We start from the raw sequence: 23,553 nt of genomic DNA on the forward strand, positions 1-23,553 counted from the left end.
TGGACTATGGGTCTTCCATGAGGAAGGGAGTTTTACACTGTGGTTACTTCTGAAAGCTATGGTAATTTGAGCTGTGTATCCCTGTCCAAAGAACTTTGCAGTTTGAAAAGGTAAATGGCACTAAAGGATATGAAGGAGAAGCAAAGGGAGTTTGCATGTTGGGAAGGAAACCTCAGGTTCTGCCGGATAACCTGTGCTCCATCTAGACTGGGCATCCTTATCTTCATTAATTTTTGTTAGATTTAGTCCTTTAGCTTTATTTATGGATTAGTGGCACTTCCTTATGAGTTATACTTGTGGTTTCTGATTACTGTGGAGACTGATTTGGTGCCCTGCAAGGGAGACAGTGTAATTCCTGTTTGAGCTTTATTTTCTGGGACATATGAAAGGTCACTTTCCTAAGCACTTAAGTACTGTGAGCTTATCCTCCCAGTGTTGCAAGAGTGCAAAGGGAGTAATAAGTTGGACCTTTTTCATATCTCCTTGGGTTTCAAGGCTTAGAGGGTCATGTTTCCTACCTTTTCTCTCTCCAGGGACAAAACTGGAATTCCCACTAATACTAATTATGGGATGAAGAGACAGATAGAATATTCTCTAAGCAGCTGGCTGATGTTTCACATTTACCCTTGTTCTTGTGGGAGACTTAAACTTGCCAGATGCCTGCTGGAAACTCAACAAAGTGGAGCGGAGGCAGTCTAGGAGGGTCCTGGAGTGTGTGGAAGATTAACTTCCTGACACAGCTGGTAAGCGAGCCTATCAGGGGCTGTGCCCTGCTAGACCTGCTGTTTACAAATGGAGAAGGGTGGTGGGAGATGCAGAGGCCAACTTGGGCATTGTGACCACAAAATTATATAGTTTTTGATTCTTGGTGAAGTAAGGAAGGGGGTCAACAAAACCTCTGCCTTGGTCTTCCAGAGGGTGGACTTTGGCCTGTTCAGGCCACTGGTTCATAAGGGGTCCAGGAAGGCTGGACATACTTTAAGAAGGAAATCTGAAAGGTGCAGGAGCAGGCTGTCCCTACGTGCCGAAAGCTGGAGAGGAAGAAGACCGGCCAGGCTGAAGAGGGAACTCTCACTAGAACTCAGGGTAAAAAGAGAGTTTATGACCTTTGGAATAAGGGGCAGGTTACTCAGGAAGAGTACAAGATGTTGATAGGTCATGTAGGCGAAAGCTCAACTAGAACTCCATCTGGCCACTGCTATGAAAAATAATAAAAAGTGATTTTATAAATATATTAAAAACAAAAGGAGAGCCAAGGAAAATCTCCATCTTTTATTGGACGGGGGGGGGAACATTGTCACCAAGGACGACGAAGAAGGCTGAGGTACTTAATGCCTTCTTTGCCTCAGTCTTCAACAGAAAGACTAGTTATCCTAAAGGCAACTGGCCCCTGAGCTGGTAGACAAGGATGAGGAGCAGAATAGACCCGCCCCTGCAATCCAGGAGGAGGTAGGTAGTGACCTGCTATGCCGCTTAGGTTTCACAAGTCTATGGGGCCTAATGGGGTCCACTCGAGGGTGCTGAGGGAGCTGGCGGAAGAGCTCGCGTGGCCACTCTCCATCATTTATCATCAGTCCTTGCTAACCGTGGAGGTCCCAGATGATTGGAGGTTGGTCAATATGATGCCCATCCACAAGAAGAGTCCAAAGGGGGATCTGGGGAACTACAGGCCTGTCAGGCTGACCTTGATGCCAGGAATGGTTATGGAACAGATCTTGAGTGCCATCATGCAGCATGTACAGGACAACCAGGAGCTCAGGCCCAGGCAGCATGGGTTTAGGAAAGGGAAGTCCTGCTTGACCGACCTTATCTCCTTCTATGGCAAGGTAACCCTCCTAGTGGATGACAGAAAGGCTGTGGATGTTGTATGCCTGGACTTCAGTAAAGTCTTTGATACTGTCTCCCACAGCATTCTCCTAGCTGGATGGCTGAGTCCAGAGAGTGGTAGTGAATGATGCTACATCCAGCTGCCAGCCAGTTACTACTGGAGTTCCCCAGGGCTTAGTATTGAGGCCAGTCCTGTTTAATAATTTATTGATTATTTGGACAAGGGGATCAAGTGCACCCTCAGTAAGTCACAGACAACACTAAGTTGTGTGGGAGGGTCGGAGGGTTTGCAGAGGGATCTGGACAGGCTGGATCCGTGGGCCAAGGCCAATTTTGTGAGGCTATAGTGGGTTGGCCCTGGCTGGATGCCAGGTACCCACCAAAGCTGTATCACTCCCCTCTGCTGCTGGAGAGAGGAGAGAAAGTATAACGAAGGATTCATGAGTTGAGGGAGAGATCACTCACCAATTACTTGAAGTGGGGATATTAATTAAATTTGTTACTGATAAAAACACAGCAGTATAATGAGAAGTAAAATAAATTTTAAAAACACCTTCACCCCACCCTTCCCTCCTTCCCAAGTTCTACTTTCTTGCCTCCCAGCGACACAGGGAGATGGGGAGTGGGGGTTACACTCAGTTCACTGCAAGCTGGGGGCAGAGTGGCTGGAAAGCTGCTCAGCAGAAAAGGGCCTGGTTGACAGCCAGCTGTGTGCCCAGGTGTCCAAGAGGGCCAATGGCATCCTGGCTTCTACAAGGAATACTGTGGCCAGCAGGATCAGGGCAGTGATTGTCCCCATGTAGTCAGCACTGCTGAGGCCACACCTCGAGAACTGTGTCCAGTTTTGGGCCTCTCACTTCAAGAAAGACATTGAGGTGCTGGAGAATGTCCAGAGAAGAGCAGTGGAGCTGGTGAGAGATCTGAAGGGTAAGTCCTACGAGGAGTGGCTGAGTGAGCTGGGGTTGTTCAGCCTGGAGAAACGGAGACTCAGGAGAGGCTTTGTCACTCTCTACAACTACCTGAAAGGAGATTGTAGCCAGCTGGGGGTTGACCTCTTCTCCCAGGCAACTATTGACAGGATGAGAGGAAATGGCCTCAAGCTGCACCCAAAGGAGGTTCAGGTTGGACATCAGGAAGAATTTCTTCACTGAAAGGGTTGTCAAGCATTAAAACAGGCTGCACAGGGAAATGGTGGAATCATCATCTCCGGAAGTGTTCAAGAAACAACTGGATGTGGCATGTGATGCTGTGATTTAGTTGTCATGGTGATGTTCAGTCAAAAGTTGGACTAGATGAATTTGGAGGTCTTTTCCAGCCTATGATTCTATGACTCTGTGATAATTGGGTGGTTTTACCAACAGGACCATATACATGCCTGAGGGTATGGAAAGCCTCAGAGATGGTTCTTGCTTCCAGCATGTGTTGCCTAGTGTCAGTGTGCAGCGAAGGCATGGGGCAGCTGGAGAGGAGAGGAGCCTGCCCATTGGATGCAGTCTTCAGCCAAAGCTCAGGGGAGGGATGGTTACAGGGATGCAACTGCAAATCATTTGATGTTAAGGCTTGCAGAAAATAATCTGCCAAGTAGTCCCAGCTGGTTGATGTTATTGGCTTGTTTTCCCTATTTATTGTTGTCTCCTCACTGGTACTCACTGTCTCTACTACTGGTATGGTGCATTCAGCACATTGTTCAAAGAGGTTAGTTTTCATTGTAAGAGTGATTGTACCTCCATCCACCCATGTTCCAAGAGTCAGTTTCTTTCAGCATGGCTCTTGTGGGCTGCCATCTGCAAGGTACGAAGATAGTTTCTAAACTGATTGCTGATGGTTCAAGGGATCAGTTCAAGCCATTGCTGTCCCAAGATGCTCTTGCTGCCATCCTTTGTTGCAGCCCTCTCTCTCTGGCCCATTTTGAAGTGTGCAAGCAATAGGTTGCGCAGATGTTAATGCTCTGTGCCCACAACATTTTGTGATTGCTATTAAAAATAAAAACAGTGAAATTAATTTGCTAATAATGGATGTGCTACTAACAGAAACACATCCCACTTGTACCTAACATTAGCAGGCTGTTTATGGCATATTTGCTGTGTCTAAAATAATTATTTTTTTTCTAGCAACCAATTTAATTTAAAGACTATTTTCACACATCGGTGGCTGTTAATCAGCTAAGGAGTTACCAGTTTTAATACTAAGAAGAAAGAAGCAGATCTCATCAACAGCTTAAAACTTGATTTCATTTCTTTTCAGCTGGTTTGCTGCAGATTATGGGGAGTCTTAAGCTCATCTTATTTCTCTTGCTTTCTATCCCCTTTAAAAGAGAGATAGTACCATTATAAGCACCATTATATGTACTGTGCTAGTTCTATGTATCCTTTCAAGAGCTGTTGAATTGGAAATACCAAGATAAAAATATAAGAAGACTAAAATAAGATTTAATTAGGAATTAAACCCCAGACACCCATGTAATTTTAAATAAAGTCATGTATACTTCATGAAGAGATTATAAGGTTGACTATCAGAAGACGAATGGTAAGATAAAGACCAAAACCCAAGGTACCTGCAAGGTAGGTTGTTTGTGACCCTGTTCTGCTCTGAAGCTGATTTCCAAAATGTCTGAGACGTTGCTACAGTGGCAGAAAATTGACATGGTACCAGCTTCAAGCACAAGACTGTGCTTGTGATCCACCTACTGTCATACCTGGTCTACAGTGCGGAGGCATAAGATGTCCCTGGGTCATCTTTCATTTAAGCAGCATCCATTTCATCACAGCATCCCTGTCTATTAGGCAGTTGCTGCTTGAACCATCTTACAGGCTGTCCTCTCTGTGCCATATACAATGGAAATGTTAGAGAAAAATGTTATAGTAGATATGACTTAAGCCTGAAACACCCATGCAGCTACAGCTGCTTCGGCTCCTGAGCATGGTAGTGCAAGTGTGGTTTCCATCAGGAGTTGTCCTCACGCTGCTCGTCATGAAGAGCCTGGAAGACTGTGCTGGGAGAACCCGGTAAATCTCCCTCTGTCCTCCCCAAAGCATCTGCTGCAGGTGTTTGGACTCGGCACAACACTATTCAATGTGGCACTTCTTGCATTTATTTTTATTTTCTATACTCCCTCTTTGCATATCCCATCCTCTGTCCCCGAATTCTTCCTTTCTAAGAACTGACACAAGAGTATTTCACTTATATCTGGTAATATTCTGCTCTGCTGGGTGTTTGTTTTGAGGACTCATGTTGAAATCTTCAGTCACGTAATGCTCTTGACTGTTCCTCCTTATAGTTTTTTAATAGAGAAGGGACTTGCCTGACCCATGGGAGCCTGCAGACTATAAAAAAATTGGTCCAGTTCAGTTTTATTTCACATCCCTCATTAAAACATTGGTTATCAGCGTTGTGCATCTCTTGGCTCCATACTTAATTCATGAAAACCAAACATTCTCTTTGAGCTGATCTACGTATCATACTGTCATTAACAAGCTGTACCTCGTTGAAAATCTGTCAAGGAAAACTGACTTATTTTGCATTTGCTGCTTTGCACAAAATAGAAGCATGGTAAACTTTTGTGCTGTAACGATTTTCTGTCTGTCTTGGTGGGACATAATGAGATAAATTCAAGTTCTTCTTTGCAGGCTAATTACATTGAATACACACTAGATGTGGGCTGCCCTCATTATATGTTGCACATTTTTGTGCTTTCATTTGCCTGTCTCTGTTATCTGTGTGTGCAAGTGAGTTTGATTTGGATTTGAAATACCATTGTAAGCTAGAGGGGAACCATTTGGTGGTCTACTCTCCCAGAAGACTCTCAAGAGACTGCATAGCAAGTCCTTGCTGTAGGTAGGACAGCATTTCAAAGTGGCTGTGAAGTAAATAAAAGAACTTAACTAGGTGCTAGAAACTGAGAAATGTGCTGTAAAGCAAGAGGGCAGCTCGTGGCAAGTCTGCTAAAAGCTATCAAGAATAAATTCAACCCTAGGTCTGGTCACTAGTCCTGGTGTATCAACACAAAGCAGAACACTGCATCCTGCAGAGCCTAGGTGTGGAGCACTAGTTGGGTGATGAGCAATTTTGGAAAATGGATTTTTAAAACCTGTAAATCCCTCCAGTCCAACTAGTTATTCTGTGCCTGTCTTGTAAGAAGAAAAGAGAGGTGGGAGATAGTGTGGGAAGGTGCCCAGTTTGGGGAGGTCAGCAGGGTTCCTGGAGATGAGCAATCCCTGGAGTAGGGCAGAGAGGCTGCAGATGCATGATGGCAACCTGTCAGCCAGTAGTGGGCTTGGGACCTGCTTCAGACTTGCACAGTGCTTGCTGTGAGAGTTTTGTAGTCTGGGTAAGACTGTGGAAGTGGGGCCTGGGGGAGGTCTGTTGGATGCTCTTGGATCACACCACTTTTTATGCATGAGTGATCTTAGTCATCAAAGACTTGTTGGTTAGCTCTGGGAGTTAGGAATTGATGTGCAGGTGCCTCACCTTTGATGAAGAAGCAGCTGATGTAAAAGGGAAGATGTCGAGAGGGTTTCTCCGGTACTGAAGGAAGCAGAGCCAACTTTAGAAGCAGATGTCCTAGTTGCTTGATCAGAGGAAAGGGATCACTAGTAAAAATCTATACTTTATCTATGGTGAAGATGAATTCTGTCATCAATTGCTGAGTTTTAGCACATGCTGTGAGTGTCTGGGACATTTCTGATGGGATAATATTAGTGCTTTTGCTGTGAACTCATTTTCTTTGCGAGCTAATTACAACTGGGAAAGTTTGAATGCACATGGAAAGGCTCTGGGATTTCCAGGTAAGTTCTGTAAGTCTGATAGCGGATTTGTGCATCCTTGATATCATGCTAGGGCAGAAATACTTTAGAGCAACTCTGAAGGAAGAAAGGTAGCATCACTTGGAGCTGCTTTAACACATCTCTCTGTTTCTGCTTTTTGAGACAAAGAGAAAATCAAGGTTTCCTCAATTTACTAACAGTGTACCTATAATTCTGCATATAATGGTATGACTACAGGGCTAGCTGTTTTTTTTCCTAAAACACTACTTGCAAACCTGTGGCTGTCACTGCTTCTGACTAAGTGTGCACACACGGATGAAGTACAGAGTCCTTTGCATAGATGAAAGAGCATGTGTTTCAGGAGGCTGGAAACAAGATATTACTGCATTCACTTCAAATTATTAAAAAAAAAATCCCAAGCTACCTTTAGCACTATATTTGTAAGAAGAAAAATAGCTCTCAGATCAACTCTTTGTGCCTCGTCATGTATATATATTGGAGCTGGAAGGAATATCTTGTACAGTGAGCATGCCTGGTTCAGGCTATAACCAGAATAGTCTGTCTTATGTGGAGCACTTTAAAATTCATCACAGGTTTGTGGGGGAAAAGACCCTAGGGAAGTAGCCTTATCACAATGTCTTAAATCTGTCAATCTTGAAATCCCCTCCACCACCATGTTGCTTTTTGTTTGCTGAGACATTGATTTCTGGGTGTAGAACATCTTAAATGAAACCCACAAGATGTATTTTACCTGTTTTTCTAGGACTAAATGAAAAAAAAATCACAGTAATGTTTTCTAGAGCAGATCCCAGAAGATGTTACCTCTAATGCATTCAACAAGGAAAATAAATACCCAGCAATGGCAGATGCTAAGGGAAAAAAATAATCGACAAATTCTAATTCTCTTTTCATGCAGATATTTAAGTATGTGCTATCTGTTAGTGTTTTTAAAATATGCAAACCAAATAGCTTGCGAGTGTTTGTCTGTTTTATAGCTGAGGATATGGGGTTTTTTTAAGACGAAATGTGAAGACACTAATTTTATGATGGGAGAGCTTAGCCTGTGGTTCTTCTTTTCACAGTATGCAGACCTGGGTTCTTCAAAGCTTCACCCCACAGTCCATCCTGCAGCAAATGTCCCCCCCACAGCTACACGCTTGATGAAGCATCCACATCTTGCCTGTGTGAAGAACACTATTTTAGGAAGGAATCAGACCCACCTACAATGGCCTGTACAAGTAAGCATGTGCTTATAGGGTTGTTTTTAATCCTTTCCAGCTGTTCCTGTACTGTGATTAGACATTATGATACTAATTAATGTGCTTTTTCAGGCTCTGGACTGGAGTTTGAACTAGTCTTGACACACTTGTAATGTCAATGGCTTTGTCAATTGTAATCCCAGTTACACGAGAGGAAACTTTTCAAAGCTTTTTGCTTCAAAAGCTGGCATCAAACCCAGAAAGCATTTTTATAATGAACCATGCTCCATCTCTTGCCATTGGACCCTGGGCAGACTCAGCCAGCAGCACAGCATTCAGACATGAGTACCAGTGTGGAGCACTCATGCGGGAGGAATGATGGGCAGTGCTTGTCAGCAGTAGGCAGGGGTAGAATCTACATGGTCCTGCTTAGTATCATCTCAGCTCATTTTCAGTAAACAAGCAGGGAGAGAGATCTATCTTTCCAATCTGCCTGGAGATGCTCACTCTTCAGGGTAGTTTAAAACTCTGCGATGGAAACTGCTTCTCCAATCTGCAGTGAAAATGTAGAACTTATGCTCTTTACATAGGGGGAGGGCAGTCTAACAAGCACATTGGAGTACTGGGAGTCCAAGGTGGGATCAGTGTAATCAGAATCATTAATTTTGCCCTTCCCCTGTTATCTGTGAGCTATCCTGTCAGCTGTACCTTGAAAGTCTCTTGTTCAGTTTATGTTTCAGATAGTTAGGGCCATAATTTACCTGCCCCCAGCCAGTCCTGCTGGTGAGTGCAGCACAGACCTGAGCTGGGTCTGTCATGCTCCGAATGTAATTTTCATGATGCAGAAGGGGTTAAAAGGGACCAAAGAGGACTGAACTACTGGTGCTACTACAGTAGCTAACTACTGCAGTTAGAGCTTCCAAGAAACTTAAACAATGGCAGAAAAAGTAGGTTTATGAGTCCATACATGCTCAGAGCTGCTGGGCAGTGGTGCAGAGGTGACTTCAGTGCTGTTTTTCTTGCATCGTGTTGGCATGGTAGAGGCTTTTTGTGCCTTTCCCAGTGAATACAGGTGTCCTTCCTAGCTTCCCAAGTTTGCATTTCAAAAGGAGGAAGAAAGAGTCCGTTCCTGTAGGAAAGATACTCTTGCAAAGGAAATTGCCCTCAGCAGCTCTCTGCTTGCCTGAAGGAGGCACTTGGAGCAGAATTGGTCCCCTTGAACTCTGCCTTTGATTTTCACCAGGCAAAGGAGCATGAAGCACATGGGTATTGGAAGGTGTGCTGCAGGGAAGGAGAAGACAGCCTTAGGCAGCATTGCAGTCACTGGTGCTGTCAGATTGAAGTGGTCTGGGGGATGAGTCATGCGAGCACTTCTCGATTTATTAAATAGGTATGCTGGTGTCTTTTGCAGCCATAGCTAGGGTGGGTTACAGCATGAAAAACTTTGATACCAGGGCTTCTTGATGTTCATTTTGCCCCTTGGCCTGACTTAAAAATCATAAATAATTGAGAGATAATGTGGTCCAGCATGGTATTGGGAAACACACTGAGCTCTGGAAACACTCATAAAATTGGCTTTTCAGTGCAGACAGAAACAAAGCCAGGAACTGATGGAAAGTTATGCCAGACTCTGGTATCCACTGTGCCTCCTGCCCACATTAGTGGTGTTGCTCTCTGCCCCTTCTCAGGATGTAAGGGTATGCATCCAGTCTGTCCTGATGGTGAATTAGCACAGGGAAGGAGCTGCCATCCCTAAAGAAGATGTTCATGCATGCCTATGGCCTGAACCTAGGGCAGTATGTTCAGAGAGGTACAAGCAAGGGTCAAGCACGTCTCTCCCCTAGGTTTCTGATGCAGTTTGAACCCTGTACGTAAAGTCTGTAATTTCCGATTCTGCAAATACTATGGGATTTTGGTTTTATGGCTTTTTTTGTGGGTTTTATGCTTATTTACTGGTGGTGGTTGGCTAAGTTTGTTGGGTTTTAACATTTGGGTGTTTCGTTTCAGGGTGGGTTTTATTTTTGTTTTGAAAGCTTACTATAAGCTAGTTTAAAGAGCAGGCATGGTGCCTGAAGCTGTGTTAGGATATGGTTTGGCAGGGTACTGAGTACTTCTGGGGCAGATGAGAGGTTTAATGCTGATCAAGGCACTGCTCGGCTTCTGTTGCCCACTGCAAACCCCGGTGCAGCAGTTGAGGATGTTGCAGCATCTCTGCTGGCATTCATACTTACAACCCCAAAAGCAGGGTTATCTGTGCCTTCTCCATGTGCTTCGGTAACCCTCACTTTCCCCATGCATCTTTTCTTAGGATTTTGTCCTAATCCTGCTGTATTTGTGCTGAAGGTGATGAGGAGGGCATGTGCTACACCAGCTCAGTGGCAGGGGTAGAAAATTTTGGTAGGGACAGTAACGAGTAGGTAGCAACACTAATGTTTTAAACCAGTCCAGTTAGATCTCATCATAAACTAAAACACAGGAAAGACAGACTTGAGTCATGAGTGGTAGGAAAATATTGCAAGGGGTTTTTTAATGTTTTTATTATTTATTGCCACGGTCAACTGCTCAGTTAAGTACAGGACAAGGGAGAAATACATTTTTGTTTCATTTTTCCAGTTCCTTAAGTGTGGTTTGTAAGTAATGATTGGTAATTTTGAAATTAATAGTAATGTGATGCAGTCTAAAATAATTATTGCCCCCAGAAAAAAAAATGGCTCTGAAGGATATTTTAAAATTCTCTTAATATTATTATGTATCTTCCAGGAAGTAATTGTGCTTTATTTCTTCTTAAATTAAGTAATCCTAGTTTCAGTTCCTTGCACAACATCTCTTTAAAACCAAAACGTAGTTACACCCTTTCTTTTCCCATCACACCTCGGACAAGTAGCCCTATTGCTGTTCAGAGCATGTTGGGGAAATATTTGTAGTATTTCGACACATGGGACAAAGATTTTATAGTATTTGGTGTAAAATTGTGCTTGCAAAAAGTTTAGAGTTAACTTTGCGTGTGTACATATATATATTTATATCTTGAGGGTAATTTCTCTTGTAGGTTATTTTTTTGAAAATATTTACCTCAGTAAATAACAGGTTTGCTGTCCATCAAGAAAAAATACCAATATCTTTGCTTTCAGAAATTTACCTCTTGTCACTAAATTGTGGTGCAGAAGGGGTGAATTTTACATGCTTAGGGTACAAAGTAGCAAACTCAAAAATTATTTATGTATTTTAAAAAATCAGAGGACTAATATCTTTGTCCTTGACAAAAGGAGTTTGGAAATTAAAGGAGACCACCTTAGCAGACCTAGGGCCACCTCTTCTTAAGGTAAAACACCTTTTTGTTCTCCCAGATGGGGTTTAGCCAAGTCCTATCCAAGTACAGTTTCAGGATTCTTCAAGTAGGTCTTGTTAGGTATCTGTAGACTACTAAAGACCTTTCTCTGATGCCCTATGTGAATACTAATTTTGTAGGTTATGAAGTCCCACTGGTTTTAAACCATTTCCACTGAAGCTTGTTCCACTGATGTTTGTTAAGCCTTCAAGAAGAGCAGCTGACTTTTCTGTACAAAGCAAGTAAAAACCACTGGTGATTTTACAAAAGTAATAATTTATCCCCCGTTAAAGACACATTGTCCAGTAAATGTTTCTTGTGCCTGAGTTCTTTATTTTTTCCTAGAGTACTGGCATCAGCAAAAGGGCATTCATCCTGTGAAAGAAAAAAATAGGGCAATTTAACCAGTAAAACATATAAAAAAACCCTTGAGTGCAATATATATAACTCCACACAGCTCCAGTGATGAATGTCATAGTTTCCATTGTATCAGTACGAGTATGACACTGCAGAAGGTAGTACTCACTTGGGCTGTACCTTGATGTCATTAGCTAAATAGCACTGGATCCCCAAGGCACAGCTTGTGAGTGGCTTGTTCCTTGTTCATAGTGATCTGAAGAGATCACATAAAACAAAGATGGTCTACCATTTCCTAAGCTACCTTAGCTTTTCTCTTCAACTACTTTTCCTCCAAAGAATAAAAAAATACATCAGGATTATTTATTTCCTCTGTCAGCAAATTTCTCATTGAATCAGAACAGCTTGAGTGCAAATCATGACGGTGTTTCAATTTATCAGTGTTACCAATTGTATAGACTTAGAAAGGGGAATAGGAAAGGGAAATAGAAGAAAATGCTTTTGGTTTATAAGGTAATTTCATTTTTGCAACGCTGCCTGTTTTAAATAACAAATCAAGTTTAATTATCACAACAAAACGATGACAGCCTAAGACAGCTTGTTAGGTTCGTATGGATCTCTAGCTAATGAAGCTACTTGTCGGACTCTTTTCAAGGAACTGCTCATGGATTTTGACAGCTTCATTCAAACTGAAAGGAAGTGTGTTGCGTTGCCTTCCCTCAGAAAAATACCAATCTTTGCTGCATAGCTTCTGGTGGTGCTGTGACTAAAATCCATCCCAGCTTGCTTTGATAAATTTCCCCTTTCTTCCTCATTCGTTAGCATTCCCTGAGTACTTAATACGTGGATTTCTTGCATGAGACTCCTGCTTGTCCTTTCACGTTGTCTTCAGGGTTTATCTGCAGCTTACCCTTCATCTGCAACAAGAGACTGTTAAAAACAAAAAACTTGCAAGGAAGCAGTCTTGAAGGTGTCTCCAGGTGGGCTTTGCTTGTCCAGCCACAGCCTTTCCCCCCAGGATGAAGAAAAACAGCTGACTTTTTGCAAGTGCTCTGGTGCCTCTGTAGCACCTGTTCCTCCTTGGATAGCCTTGCCAGAGCCATGCTGGCATCCTGAGTGGAGAGGCTTGGCAAAATAAGCAAGTGCAGTGTGGCTAACCAACCATGCTGCAGCTTGGCAGGGGCCAAGAAGGCTGCTGTTGAATAGCCGGATATGGCCGTGTTTCCAGTGATCTGTGTAGATCACCATCTGCTTTGGGCTACACTGAGTGTCTCACTGAAGTGTGATTTGGATGCCCAAGCTTAGGTTTCACTGTTGCCAAATAGCTGATGAGAAGAGACAGATACACACAGAGGAAAGATTCGGCGTCTGGGTTGAGTACCTAAGTAGTGCGGAAACCCTAGTGAATATCTTATTTTAGGACCTAGGGCTAGTAATATAGGGGCAGTGGGGTGAAGAGGGGGACTCTTGCCTCTAGTGAAGCTAACAAAGCTTGGACAGAGCAAGGACTTGCTGCTACCTTTGCAGGAAGAGCAAGGAGAGCACCAGAGGCAATGCCTCAGGGTAGAGCGCTCCTCCTGTTGGGTTTGAGCCATCCAGTGTCTTGTCCTCCGACACAGATGACTGTGTCCCAACACAGACCGCTTGAGGTGAGATGGGAGTGCTCAAAACAAATTCCCTATTTTCCCAGTTCTTCAGGTGCTGCTGCAAGTGATCCCTTTGTACTTTCTGACACATGAGCAATGGAGCATCTCTTTTTAGCTTAGAGAGTAGTAGCAAGCAGGATGACTGATAATACTGTTTTTACCATGTGTTTTTCTCACTTTACAAACCAGGACCCCCCTCTGCTCCTCGGAGTGCCATCTCAAATGTTAACGAGACTAGTGTCTTTCTGGAATGGATTCCCCCTGCTGATACTGGTGGAAGGAAAGATGTGTCTTATTATATTGCATGCAAGAAGTGCAACTCACACTCGGGTCTGTGTGAGGCGTGTGGCGGTCATGTCAGGTACCTTCCCCAGCAAACCGGCCTGAAAAACACCTCTGTCATGATGGTGGATCTACTTGCTCATACAAACTATACCTTTGAAATTGAGGCAGTGAATGGAGTGTCCGACCAGAACCCCGGAGCCCGGCAGTTTGTGTCTGTAAATGTAACCACAAACCAGGCAGGTAAGTGGATCTTCAACCTGGGGAAATGTCTGGGGTGGGAGCCCAAGCCAGTCAGACCCAGTGTGGACCTCCCTTTGGAATGGGTAGAAGTCTCCAGCATGGAGAGCTGGACTATGGCCTCTTCAAATATGGGGTGTGGGAGTTGGGGGGTGCTTATGTCTCATAGGTTATAATTACTGCAGTCTTCAGTATGTTTCCTTTCAGCAGGACACAGTTTTAGGATTTGCGACCTTTTTCTTTTACACTAAACTACTTGAAGATACCTCCACTTCTTTGCATTTTCATATATCCATCCACTAAACCAGAAAGAAAAGAACTGCCTTTCCTGTTGAGAAAGAGAAATTTATAAGAGTTCATTTTGATTACAAATCCCAATGGCTAAAGCATTTTAACTTTGCAAACGGTTTCCCTAAGAAAATTGTTTGAGTCACTTTAGGAAATTTGATCCCTTTTCTACAGTGTGATACTAAAGTGACTGGACTCAGGCTGATGAGGTACATTGTCACTGCTTCTCCAACAAGGTAGGGCTAAGATGTCACTGCATACTATGTTCTTGGTTTTGCACTGTACAGGTGGAGATCATGTAGACTGGTTTATTCCTTTGTCCGGGGCTCAGATCTGTCTGCCCTTCCTTTGCCCAGCAGTTGAAAAGAGCTGTCACTTTGGACACCGACAGGGAGTTGCCGTTGTACCTTTTCACTTGGAAGTGTGATGAGAGGCAAAAACATGATTATATGTCCTTTCAGGCACATCAACACACCAGGCACATCACACAACTTCTGTAAAGCCCCGCAGACCGACCTATCCTTCTCTTGTCCCTCATGCTTTGTGTTTTAGGGTCTCTGCCTACCTGGCTTGCTTCCTGCCATTTAGTTTAGGGCTCCCCAGTGGCATTTATCCACTGTGGACTCCTTCCAGGAATGTGAACTGGTAGCCTTTGGGAGTGTGAGGAACTGTGCTGCCAAATCACTGGAGCCACCCCCTGCCTTCTCCAGACAAGGTAAACCTTGGAAACCTGGTGGGCAATTCAGCATAACAGCTAGATGTAGATTGGCAGATCCTCACTGCAGAGCAGAAAAACGCTAGCTGGAGGAGGGCTGCATTTCATTCCTGCTACCCAGGTGTCTATGCACAGGCTTGGTAGCCAGCAGCAAGAAAGTGCAATTGCATTGCACTTCATCAGATACCTGCCCTGGCAATTAAAGTGGATTGTTGAAGTGTTTCAGAAATCATTCAGATATGTCTCAAGGACAGGAAATAAAGGCATGCCAGGGATGCTGCTGATAGATGTGGCATGGAATCTGCTGTTGTTGGAAAAAGTGTATTGGCATTTCATTGCTGGCATTGGATTTTCCCTGTGTGGCATTAAATCCACATAAACCTCAGCAAATGTAGCTGTACAAGAGGAGATGATACATTGCTGATCAGTGTAGACTGTGAGGAAATGGTCCTGGTTTGTGAGTTATATCCCAAACTCTCCATAGCTGCAGCAGGATTTATCCACATAGCTGCGTATCCTGTGCATCAGGCCAAGAATAACCCCCTTGCACAGTTATCACCTCCAACCTTGTATTAGAAGGTCTGTTATAGGAAATGGCAAACCTGTGACAAATACAGCTCATGCCAAGGACAGGTGGGTAAGTGTAGCTTCTGGTTAAGTTTCACTGTTTACCCCGGTGGAGCTGCAATCAAGGGAGATACTAATGGATCAAGCCATAAGTGTTTAATTCACTGTGTGGTGTTGAAATTGTATCTGTATGCTCTCATGTTTGATTCAACAGGAGGTTTGATCAAACCACTGTCTAAAGAAAGCAGTGGTGACTGTATTTTGTTGTCTCTCTGTCTGGTCCCACCACTTGTTAAGGAGGAGAACCAGGCCTGTCTGCTGGAGCTGTAGCATCAAATGTGCTTCCCAGTGATGTGCTCTTTCAACACTCCCTGGAGTGACCATCAGTTTGTCCATGCCAGAAATAATAAAGCAGATGTAAAGACAGACTTTGGCAAATCAGAGCCAAGCATGGAAAGTGGGAATCTGTCTTTTTAAGGTTCCTCCAAAAAATGTCCTTTGAGGCAAGTAATGAGGTGTGCAAGTATAGTGGTCCGTGCCTGGCCATGCCCAGCAATTCTGGATGTCTCTGCAAAAGACTCACCTTCAGCAGTCCTTTCTCAAGTAAGAGCGGACAGGGCACATGGGGCTTCAGGGAGTCTCAGCCCACCTAGCTTTCTCCTGAAATTACCACCAAGAGGTGCAGCTCTGGTATCTCATCTTTTCCCTCGCACAGGTTTTCTGATGGTGTGATTATATTTTCATGGAAGCTGGTTAATGAAGTTGAATCAGTGACACAAAGCCAACTGCAGCAGTAGGAAAAATCCCGCTACAAGATCTGCTGGCTGCAGAAAATTGAAAAAATGCATGCCATGGGATAGTTTTGGCTGCTGGAGTCCTGCTGGCACGTATGCAGTAACCCAGCACTGCAGAGAAATGCCAGAGTCTGTTTTGTTGGTTTGGCTTTTTTCCGTCCCAAAAAGACCATGCTCATTTCAGGACTGCAAAAAAAATGTGCAGGCAGCAGGATGCTGGGAACACCACCTTTTCTGGGCATAGGAACTTTTGGCAGCAGAAACTGCCTCTGGTTTGGACTCTCAAAGGGATTACTTCCTGAAAATGGTTTTCTCCAAAATAATTTGTCCTTCTTCATCTCTCCACTATTTTAAATAATGAGTAAAAGATTTGGCACTGGCAATCAGACTGGCATTTTCAGACTGATGTAATTTTCCTCTGAACTTTTGAAATCAGATTTGGAAATACAGCAAGGAAACAGTAGAATTTTATGCACAAGAAGAGGCTGATAGCTACTATCAGTCAGTGACCTCAGTACTTGTGGACCTGACAGTACTTGGGATGGGACTGATCCATGCAGGACACAGTGGCCGTAGGCTCCAGATACAGGACTAGAGTCCCTGTCACCCTCTTGCAATCCCCAAACCTCTGTTGTTTCTGTGGGATTTTGGAGGTGTTTTTCTACTAGAAAACACATGTCTAGAAAGGGCGAGCAATGCCACAAGCCAGGAGAGACAGAAATTTCTCTGCCCTGCATTGTGACTACCCTAGAGCTGCAGCAGGCAGAGGACCTTATTCCCTTCGTAGGCATGAGTTGACCCAAGCATGGTTCTTTCCTATGGGATTGCTGCGAAGTACGTGTCCAGGGGACTTCTCAGCACAGATGGCAAGGAGCCATCTGTAATGCAGTCTCACAGCATGTTAGAAAGTGTGCCTCATGCACGGGGGCTGGAGCACAGTGAATAATTCATAAGTGGCAATGATAGGACTGAGTTAGCCATCCTTTTCTTGTTCATGGTTTTGTTTAAGTTTTCATATTTTTGAAACTTCCACCTATTTAAACGGTTTCCAGAGAGCAGTCTGTGTGTACGGCTAATATTGAAATTTGCTTTTCAGGTGACAACTGCATGACTTTTTTTTTCTCAGTGATTTCACCAAGCTGGATGATTAAGGTATGCTGTCGCTCTAGACAGAGATGTGCGTCTCCCTTGAGGTCTTTTATCTGCCCTGTATACAGAAAGCATCTACCATGACGTCTTGGTCAGAGACGTGTGTCCTGTAATGGGTCCATGGGGAGCAAGCAGTTCGGATTCATGGTTGCCTGCTTGCCCGTTGTATCATTGCAGGAACACACTGGAAAGATGCAATGTTTAAAACCTTTCTAGGCTTAAAACCTGATAAGAGTATTCACTTTATGCCAGCCTAAACAGCTGAGCAATTTTCTTTGCTTTTGATGTTAGCAACTTCCATGCTGGGTATGGCTTCAGGCACGGAACTAGCCTGGAGGTGGGGGGTATGAGAGTGGGGCAGTTTTCCTGCTGGCATCCCAAATGCCACAGACTCCTTTACACTTAAAGACCTTCTCTGTGTGTGTTTTCAGATAAACCCCCGCCTCTTTGCTGTTTGAAAAGTCAGAAGCCAGTGTTCAATCCCCTTCTGTGACGTATATGATATTTTTGAACCTTCTGGACAAGGAGGAGAAAAAAGATACAGATGTGCTTGCTAGCAGAGGAGGAGTTAATGTGTCTAAAGCCTCAAGGAGTCTGCATGCCTGAGGCCAAACCAGAGATACAAGTTGCATCCTGTGGTACAGCAATGCTATTTGAGCAAAGGTGTTGGAGAACAGGACCTGACAACCCATACTGCTGCCTGGGAAGCATGGCTGGGTTCTTGCTTGACCAAAAGTACCACTAGATACTTGGAGCAATTGGAAGGCTCTTGGAGCAGGGAAGTATGCTAAGCACCATGATCCTTACTCTGATTGTGCAGTCAGGGATGCTGCAGTGGAGGGGAGCAAGGGAGAAGGTTTTTTCCTTAGCAGTCAGGATGTGTGCAGTCTTGGAAAGCAGCCAAAGGCAATTCGGTAAGGGAAACCTGCAACATAGAGCTTGTTGCAATCTTACATCAGCATCTGCATGCTCTTGAAACCAATAGACTGCAGCCCTGCATCGTCTGGGAAGAAAACATCAGAAAATGAGTCAAGCGATGGCTGTGCTGAAAATCACATTTTGAGAGATTGCTTTTGGAAATGGATGGGTTCAAGTCCTGTAACAGTCATGGTCTGATTCTTCCAACTTTAAAGTGGTCTGATTCTTCCAACTTTAAAGTCTCACAGTCTTGTATGGTTTGGCTTGGGGAAGGGAACAGCTTGCTTTTTTTCTTTAGGAATAACAAAAAATTTCCCAGAGGATGCTCCAGTAGATGTAGCATGTTGCACCATATTGCATCATCTCACACAAGAAGCAAGACTGGTTTTGCAGCATTACTGTTCAGCCAGGCTGACTTAGGGCCTGCAAAAGCTCAAGCAGGTGCTTACTTTTGGAAAACTCCCTTTCCCCTACCAGCGTGGTGAGCGGGGCTTGCCTTTAAACATCCATTGTAACAGTACTCAATCCACTGAGCTGCATCATCTTCCCAGCAGTGGTCAATAGTGGATACCATAGAAAGGTATGAGCACAAGGCAGACATGTACCAATGCTTCCCTAGAGTGCTCTCCAACCTCTGGGGACCACCTCTTTGTGCTTTTTTAGCCCTTAATGGATTTTTCTCACATGACTTTGTCTAATCATTTTATGAACTCCGAGAAAATTTTAACGGCTGCAGGCAATCCTTTATGAATTTGGTATGTCTGGTAGTTTAAACTGTGCTTTAGATTCACATTGGCCAGAGAGGAGCTATTAGTGGCATAAATAGAGGGTTTAAGGTTTGCAATTGCCCACCTGTTCGGAAAGCACTGCCATTTAGAGATGCCATATTAGCTTCCAGTGTGTTAACACAGGTATTGCAGCATTTAACCTACAAGGATGTATTTTTAAAAGCAAAAGTAGTCTTCCATACCAGGATAAGTGAATACAGGGGTATTTTAATATGCAGAGGTTAACCAGTACTGCCTCAAAGACCATGGTCTCTATTTAGAGTGCACCCTGCGCTACCCCTTGCAGCAGGATCTTTCTGCTGGCTGTGAACACCCTTCATGTCTAGGGAGATGTGAAAATGAGTATTGAACTGCTAGTGAGGGTTCAGGCAGCAGGAGAGGATAATTTCATTTGTGAAGTTCCGTGCACATGCTGGTATCAGCTTCAAGAAGTATTTTGGTATATTTTTGAAACGTGGTCACATGCAATCAGAGCATGCAATCACAGGTTGTTAAAAAGCAAACACACTGGCAGAAGAAAGTAAAACCTGAAAGCCAGTGTTATACAAAAGGTTTATTGTTTGATTTGACATTTCCTTTTTTGTGATGGCTGCATTTATTCTGAATGCAAAATCTTCATCCAGCATCCTATTCCAGAATCATGAGTTCACCCCAGCCCAGATGGCTGGGTGTCTGCTACCAAATGAATTATGGATCAGATGAATATTTTACAGTTTTATTTATAACTCCCCAATCAGTAATTGCTACTTTTTCATAGTTTGTTATAAGTTTTTTTGTTATACTTTGCATATTAGAAATACATGCTTGAATATTGAAAGAAATCTTTGGAATATGAAAAAAAATTCCCCAAATTACAATATGACTTTTACTTAGAGGTCATTTTTATTCTTGAAGTATGTGAGACAATCCCATTGTTGATATATGAGAACATTAAAAGATGAAATAAAAACCATTTCCTGCATCTACAGGCAGACCTTTCAATTTTGACATGAAATTAAAACATCTTATTTATAGATGAAAATAAAAATAGTAAGAAGCAGTTGTCCCTATCCACCCTCCTCCTGAAAAAGGGAAAAAGACAGATGCTGAAGATCTCATTATGAGATTCAACTGATGACATCCATTGCATTGTGTGCAGTAGGGTGCAAGTTTTACCATCTCCCAGTGGCAGTGAGACAAATATCTTTATGGTAAAGCGATTAGTCTCATTCAAAGCATGGTACTTGGGAGGCAGTTGCATGAGATACAAAAAAGCAAATGCCAGGTTACCCCTGGCAAAAATTAATCCATGGACTGCACCTGGATGGTGCCATACAGCTGGGTGTGGGGGAGCAAGAGATGCCCAAAATAGTCTGTTTGAGGTGCTGCATCCAACAGGATTGACACTGGTTGCTCTCTAATACTGCAGAGCCACTGGAATCACCACCAGCAACGTAGCCTCAGGCTTGAGGTAGAGTTGCAGGTATTGAGTAGTCTGAGTCTCAATGTTTAGAGGTGTATGAGTAGCAAATATTAATATATTCCAACAAGCATAGAGCAGGCCATGCTGCAATCAGGTGTAGTAAGAGCTTCACAAGGTCAGAGTTGTAAGAAACTTGGGCAGAGCGCTACTCATGTTACATTACAAGAGTGATAGTGCTGGTTTAAAATTTTATTTCCCGTTTTGCTACCATATTTTTAAATGATTGTCAAGTAATCTTATATTAATCTAATTCTAATCACCTTAAAACACAGTCTTCAGGGCCGAGGAGTTCTCTTTGTATTGTGCTGAGCACAGTACTTGGCAGAGAAAAAAAGTAAAGCATCTGAAATGGTTTCACTGCCCAGATGACATCAATTTATAGATTTTTTTTTCCCCATGAATGTTGCTTTTAAATTTCACTGCTAATAAAATCCTATTTAGCTCTTTAGTCTCAGTATGCAAACTGATAATTCCTATGTCTGATATGTTATTTCTCTGATTTTAGCATTAAAAGTAGTTTTACATTTGTAACAATCTGCATAGATGAAACTTCTGAAAGTACTCTTAAGACACCAGGACTCCAAAATCGCCAAAAGAGAATGTAAAAATACTTTCAGTGCCGTTAGAGAAATAGCAGTGGACTTGTAGGCATTTAATAAACATCCCACTTGTTCTCTGACTGTGGTTTCTTTACCACATCAAGTAAGCTCTTTATAGTAATCTCCTTCAAAAGTTAAATATAACAGTGGAGGAACCAGAATAGTTTGAACATTTGTGTTTCAGTAATTGTGCATTGAGCGAGCTGTGCTATAGAAACATGGCTCAGAGTATGGCAACTTCACAGGGTGTTTCTCCTTTCCCATACAGCTGCCATGCTGATAATATGATTTGAATGAGCATGAAGGTGTAAGTACATGCATGGCAGTGTGTACACATTTGTGTGTGTATGAACATGAAGGACACATGCCAGACAGAAGACAGAGGTTACCCACCCTTGTTTTATGTGAGTATCTGTGCCAGCTTGGTAAAGCTCAGACAGTTCAAATGCCTTTCACTCTTTCTGTCCTCATGCCAAATTGCTTGCTAAATGAGCCCGCATTTGAAGGGGGGGGCTCTCTGTGCTGCAAGGCCACCTGGCAGTTCTCTGGCCCTATTTTCCTTCTGTCTGTTTTCTTTTGCCTTGAGCCTGACCCCTCCTTAATATGCAGTTTGTAATTTATCTATTTATTTATTCATTTTATTCATTTGGCCAGATTTTTTTCCCCTTCGTTGCTGTTGCACCTGGTATCTGCATCCACAAAACAGGCTGGCTTCTGCATCCCAGGGAAGATTTTGGTGTATCAAAACTGAGCTCCAACTCGCAATGTGCGTGAATTACAGGTTCCCAGTTAGAATTTTACATTATCAGGCTGAAATGCTTTTCTCCCCTGGATTGCTTCTCATTGGAGAGGTGTGTTTCAGTGAGGCTCGGAAGGTTTTTTCACATCTTCTACTGTGGTTGCTATTACAATACACTTCAACAGCAAACCCCTTGCTCATTCCATGAAATGTCCAAAATGCTAATTCCAGCACTTATATTTCTTGCAAAGGGTTAGTGTAATAGGAGTGGTAGGGGTGGCTAATGCTTTATCCCAGCTTACTGCCCCTTCTTTTTCCTGAGGGTGGGCCACAGGGACACACAACAGGGAGGGGAGAGCTCTACCTGAAGAGCCAAGAGCAGCCCCAAGGTGACAGACAACCCAGCTATAAACTGTATTTCTCCCACAGCAGCTGGGCCAAAGTTCAGCTACATGCAAATACTACAAAAAGCTCAAGAGTTGGAAGGTTTTAATTAAAACACACTTCAGATGTGCTCATTTGCTGGCATGATGGAATGCTTTCTGCATCGCTTGGTCCTGGAGGAACAGTCCTGATCAAAGCGAGTAACTAATGGGATTTCCAGCTAGATCAGGACAATAGAAATCACCAGAAGGAAAGCGTTATTATTTATTTATTTTCCTGTTTCTTCGGGCTTGATAATTTTTAAGAATATGGGCTCTGATCAAAAGGCCCTGTACGAATCAGTGCAGAACACCCACTGGCTATGGTGGCGCTGAGTGAGGGGTTTTCTGCTGCAATGCAGCAAGCTGGGGCAATTCATTGCTCTTTGCTGAGAGGTGCTGAGCACTCTGGATTGATCCTGTGAGTGCTTTGGCACAGGGAAGCCTTGGAAAGAGCACCGCTCCGTGGAAATGGATGGGAAAATTTGCAAATTCTCTTACGCATTTGGCAAAATCTGCCCTTGGGTTTTGACCAGGGGTGCTGGGTGCGTCAAGTGTTAGAAGGGGCCTTTTGCTCCTGGCCCCTTAGCTCTGCAGGGCCTTTAAGAGGGAGAGACAACGATGCCTTAAAAGTAGATTTGGAGAATTGGGTGGAAAATGCCAGTGGAGGGCACTAGCACTACTTACTGCCTTCCCAGGAATAATACACAGTGCAATTGCCCACCGTGCTTCTGCATCCTGCTGTGTAAAACTTGTGCATCTTTGTTCTGTGATCCTAAATGAAATGAAAGGAAGCAAAGCTGAATCAGGTAAAAGCAAAAAACTGGGTTTGTCCTCCCTCCTTCAGTTTGCAAGGGTTTATGGGACCCTGTGTGCTTTTTCTTCACAACTCCTTTCCAGCTTTCTGCACTCTGCCTGAATCCAAGGAGAGAAAGTGCTGCTCAACCAAGTAGATTATTAAATGTTCTATTTCCTGAGTTGTCTTTCACACAGTTCAGCATTAGTGTACCTTATTATGGGGGACTGATCTGCACCGCACCATTATCCTGTCATCTGCAGAGCTCTGCCTTCCCTACAGTGGGTTCCTGCCTTGGATCATTAAACCATGCAGCCCTGTGGTTCTGCCTTGTTCTCTGGGGGGTGGCACCAAAAGCATGAAATTGCTTGCTGACCTTGCTGAAGACTTACAGCATGAGCCTTTAAACACCTGGCCATGCAAGGACAGTTTCCACAGAAAGGTGCTCTCACCCAGTTCAGTAAACTGGAAGACTATAACTGCAGAAATTACTGGGATATTTAATTTATTGTACATCACTTCGTACCAGGTGCTTCTTGGCCCCTGCAAGGAGATGGAAAGGAGCTGGAGGATGACTGGGCAAGGATGCACATGAGGGCACAGGCCCATCTCCACCTTGTGCAAAATTGCGGACATCAACTAGCAAAACTGAGTGTGCATGAAGGACTAAATGA

The 23,553-nt window shown here is 43.6% G+C and overlaps 1 protein-coding gene across 10 annotated transcripts in view; it reads left to right on the forward strand.

The window, feature by feature from the left end:
- EPHA5 (EPH receptor A5) overlaps positions 1 to 23,553 on the forward strand; it is a 205,644-nt gene that overhangs the window by 103,610 nt on the left and 78,481 nt on the right. For 6 of the 10 annotated variants that reach the window (XM_027721662.2, XM_027721667.2, XM_027721664.2 and 3 more), the window contains exons 4-5: positions 7,673 to 7,828; positions 13,310 to 13,645. The exons of 2 other annotated variants lie outside the window; for them this stretch is intronic. In XM_027721662.2, coding sequence (XP_027577463.2) covers positions 7,673 to 7,828; positions 13,310 to 13,645 — 492 coding nt within the window. The remainder of the gene's footprint in view (positions 1 to 7,672; positions 7,829 to 13,309; positions 13,646 to 23,553) is intronic. 2 more of the 10 variants (XM_027721669.2, XM_027721670.2) reach the window with 1 other exon arrangement.

This window comes from Pipra filicauda, unplaced genomic scaffold (assembly GCF_003945595.2).
Source record: "Pipra filicauda isolate LSUMZ 115617 unplaced genomic scaffold, ASM394559v2 scaffold17_size4572894_pilon, whole genome shotgun sequence".
Classification (NCBI taxonomy): domain Eukaryota; kingdom Metazoa; phylum Chordata; class Aves; order Passeriformes; family Pipridae; genus Pipra; species Pipra filicauda.